Raw genomic sequence first — 3,566 nt, forward strand, 5'->3', positions numbered from 1 at the left:
GAGTATAAAAACAAAAATGACTTATTTTGAACAAAAAAATATTAAAGACTAAATGTGTACAAAAATATTAAGGACTAAATGTGTACAAAATGAGAAATATATTACTCAATTAAGTCATTTTTCTCGGTTAACCTGGAGTAACCGGTCATAAGGACCGAATTTGTACAGTTTAACAAGTTGAAGGGATAAATGTGGACGAAAAAAACTCAGTGCCGAAATGTATAGAAATCGAAAAATATATTACCCTTTTAAGCCATTATCCCAAAAAAAAATATACAACACCTTTATAAATATGACACTCGACCGTTGACATAAAAAAATATTAGAATAGGCATTTAACAATATAATTAACAATAAGTTTAATTTTGTTTTGTTGTTGTTTTATTTATTTATTTGTTTATTTGTTTTTGGTTGAACCGGAATCTCTTGGAAAATACTTGGGCATTTGACGACAAAATTTGCTAAAAGGATCAAGTAGCAACCCCCTTTATGGATCTTTTTCCTTTCGCTTTCTTGTATATATATATTTACAAAAATACCAACTTCCGCACCACCAGCGCTTGTCTTGTTCCTTTGAATCTCTGGGATAAAAACAAAAATGGATTTAAAGACCGTGGCGCCAGTGGGATCCGCGGCACTTGCATTTGGTGGTCCGGCGGCGGCTGTTGCCGGTGGTATTTCTCTGCTGTTTCTCAAAAGTTTTCTCTCTCAGCAACCTGATAATCCAAATCGTCTCCCTTCTGTTCCCGGTAATCCTCCACCACCCCTCCCTCTCTCTCTTTCTAGTTCATGTAAATTATGCATTGTAGAAAACAGTGTTTTTAAAAGCCAAATTTAGTCTCTGTGAAAGACGTTGAATAGTGTAAATGAATATTTCAGCGGTACCCGGGGTGCCATTGTTGGGGAATTTGCTTGAGTTGAAGGAGAAGAAACCTTACAAGACTTTTACAAAATGGGCAGAAACTTATGGCCCTATTTACTCCATTAAAACTGGATCCAGCTCCATGGTTGTCGTTAATTCGAATCAGCTTGCCAAAGAGGTGCTACACATATATCATTTACATGAATCACTGTGAACTAAATATGTGTTTATATTCGAAGTTAGAATCATTAGTTCTTTCTTTAATACGATGCCACAGGCTATGGTGACCAGATACGATTCCATCTCAACCAGAAAGCTTTCAAAGGCATTACAGATCCTCTCAGCCGATAAAGCCATGGTTGTCATGAGTGATTATGACGATTATCACAAAACTGTCAAACGCAACTTACTCACCAGTATTTTAGGCCCAGCTGCTCAAAAGAGACATCGTGCCCATAGAGACGCCATGGCAGATAATCTATCGAGAAAACTACATGCCTTGGCTCCAAATTCTCCTCATGAAGCAATAAACCTCCGCCAAATTTTTCAGTCTGAACTTTTCACGCTAGCATTCAAACAGGTGACTTTTTTTTTTTTTTTTTTTTGTTTTTTGCTAAGTTATAATAGAAAATTTGAATGACATAATAAACATATATAATGTTTCCAGACATTTGGGAGAGATATCGAAAGCATTTACGTGGCTGATCTTGGAACCACCATGACAAGAGATGAGATGTTTCAGATTTTGGTTGTGGATCCAATGATGGGTGCCGCAGAAGTTGACTGGAGAGACTTCTTCCCGTATCTTAAGTGGATACCCAACACCAAATTCGAGGATAAAATCGAACAAATGTACATCCGAAGAAAGGCTGTGATGAAGGCCGTGATTCAAGAACATAGAAAACGCATAGAGTCTGGAGAGGTATAGTATGCTACTTCATATAATTCACGCACTCACAAATAGGATATCATATGATTATGTTAACGTGGTTTGTATTTTAAGAATTTGGATAGTTTCATCGATTACTTGCTGTCGGAGGCACAACCATTAACGGACACACAATTGCTGATGTCACTTTGGGAACCGATCATTGAAACAGCAGATACCACGATGGTGACCACAGAATGGGCAATGTATGAACTCTCAAAACACCCAAACAAGCAACAACGACTCTACAACGAAATCCGAAGTGTTTGTGGGTCAGAAAAGATCACCGAGGAGAAGTTGTGCAAGATGCCATATCTATCGGCTGTTTTTCACGAAACATTGAGAGTTCATAGTCCAGCAGCGATAATCCCGTTAAGATATGTGCACGAGAACACCGAGCTCGGAGGATACCATGTTCCTGCTGGGACTGAGGTTTGTTTACATGAACATGACCTTGTTAATTAGGATATACAGAATTCTAGATTTTCTCTCCAAAAGAGCTCTTGATGAGAGATTGAAAGGATAGACTCCAACGTATTGTTAATTTTGAATGCTGTAATTAATCATATGATGTTTTGCAGCTTGCGGTGAATATATATGGGTGTAATATGGAGAGGGAAATCTGGGAAAACCCTGAGGAGTGGAGTCCAGAGAGGTTTCTTGCGGAGAATGAACCAATCAACCTCCAAAAAACAATGGCTTTTGGAGCGGGGAAAAGAGTGTGCGCAGGGGCTATGCAGGCGATGTTGCTTGTTTGTGTGGGGATTGGGAGAATGGTTCAAGAGTTTGAGTGGAGACTTAAAGATGATGTGGGAGAAGATGTCAATACGCTTGGGTTCACAACACAGAAGCTTAATCCGATGCTTGCAGTTTTAAAGCCAAGAAACTAACTAGGACTAAATTAATGGTTTATGTTTCCTTTTTTTGTCTATCCCAAAATAATAGCCTACTTAATATGTGTTTTACCAAAATACCTCTCATCTATCATTCCATTAAATGCAATAAAATGGTGGAATTAAATGCAACAAAAAATATAATTGTCAATTCATATAACAAAATTATTGGTAATTAATGTTTTTTCAATCTATGTGTTTTTTTTTTTTGTCTGTACACAATAATTTTGGGACGGATGAAGTAATTGTTTTGGGCAAAATTTAATGGTTTTGGAGTTAGAGTGTGTTATACTTTCAAGTTGCATCACATGAATAAAACTTGTTTTTTAAAAGGACGATTGTTCAAGTCTAAGCATATCAAGATCTGGGTCCATATATTATAATCAAAATTGGAAATAAATGATTGTTAAGACCTGGAATAGTATATGGTTTATAAGACAACTTAATTATAGCTGTATGGAAATATCATATTACACCTAAAAAGTCCACTTAATTTTTTTTTATTAACACATCATCCAAAGTTAAAATATCTATTGTTTTGGGTTGGAAATGAAAATATGATTATATATATATTTTTTAAAAAAAATTCTCCCCCTAAGCTTTATTTGTTGTAATAGAAAAACTAAATCAAATAGGACACCAAAGTTTTGTAAGTTTTGAAACAATTTGGAATTACAAAATTGCGTAGTGCAAAATTGATAAATATTCATCAAATAATATTATAATGCAACTTCAGAAAATAGATGGTGACAATTACCTTGAAGTAAAATTGACCTTTTTTTCATAACATTTGTGGTCCATGTCCCATGTAAAAAGACTACTTTTCTCCTTAGTGGTTATAAAATTTTGCTAACAAAAAAACCTTAAAAGGGGAAAGTAGTCA

At 35.6% G+C, this 3,566-nt stretch overlaps 1 protein-coding gene across 1 annotated transcript; it reads left to right on the plus strand.

The window, feature by feature from the left end:
• The first annotated feature begins 559 nt into the window (after positions 1 to 559).
• LOC145108451 (ent-kaurene oxidase-like) lies at positions 560 to 2,873 on the plus strand. The gene is made up of 6 exons (XM_079045477.1): positions 560 to 749; positions 880 to 1,040; positions 1,140 to 1,442; positions 1,530 to 1,784; positions 1,866 to 2,222; positions 2,372 to 2,873. Exons 1-6 carry the CDS (start codon positions 599 to 601, stop codon positions 2,678 to 2,680), a joined length of 1,536 nt encoding a protein of 511 aa, XP_078901603.1. The 5' UTR covers positions 560 to 598; the 3' UTR covers positions 2,681 to 2,873.
• Positions 2,874 to 3,566: the final 693 nt, after the last annotated feature.

This window comes from Lactuca virosa, chromosome 4, assembly GCF_052849685.1.
Source record: "Lactuca virosa cultivar CGN04683 chromosome 4, Lactuca_virosa_CGN04683_v6, whole genome shotgun sequence".
In the NCBI taxonomy this organism is placed as follows: Eukaryota; Viridiplantae; Streptophyta; class Magnoliopsida; order Asterales; family Asteraceae; genus Lactuca; species Lactuca virosa.

Excerpts from the sequence above, each read along its gene's own strand:
- LOC145108451 (XM_079045477.1), top strand. The coding sequence starts at position 599 with ATGGATTTAAAGACCGTGGCGCCAGTGGGATCCGCGGCACTTGCATTT. Across the intron at positions 750-879 it reads TCGTCTCCCTTCTGTTCCCG|CGGTACCCGGGGTGCCATTG; the intron begins GTAATCCTCCAC and ends TGAATATTTCAG. Across the intron at positions 1,041-1,139 it reads CGAATCAGCTTGCCAAAGAG|GCTATGGTGACCAGATACGA; the intron begins GTGCTACACATA and ends ACGATGCCACAG.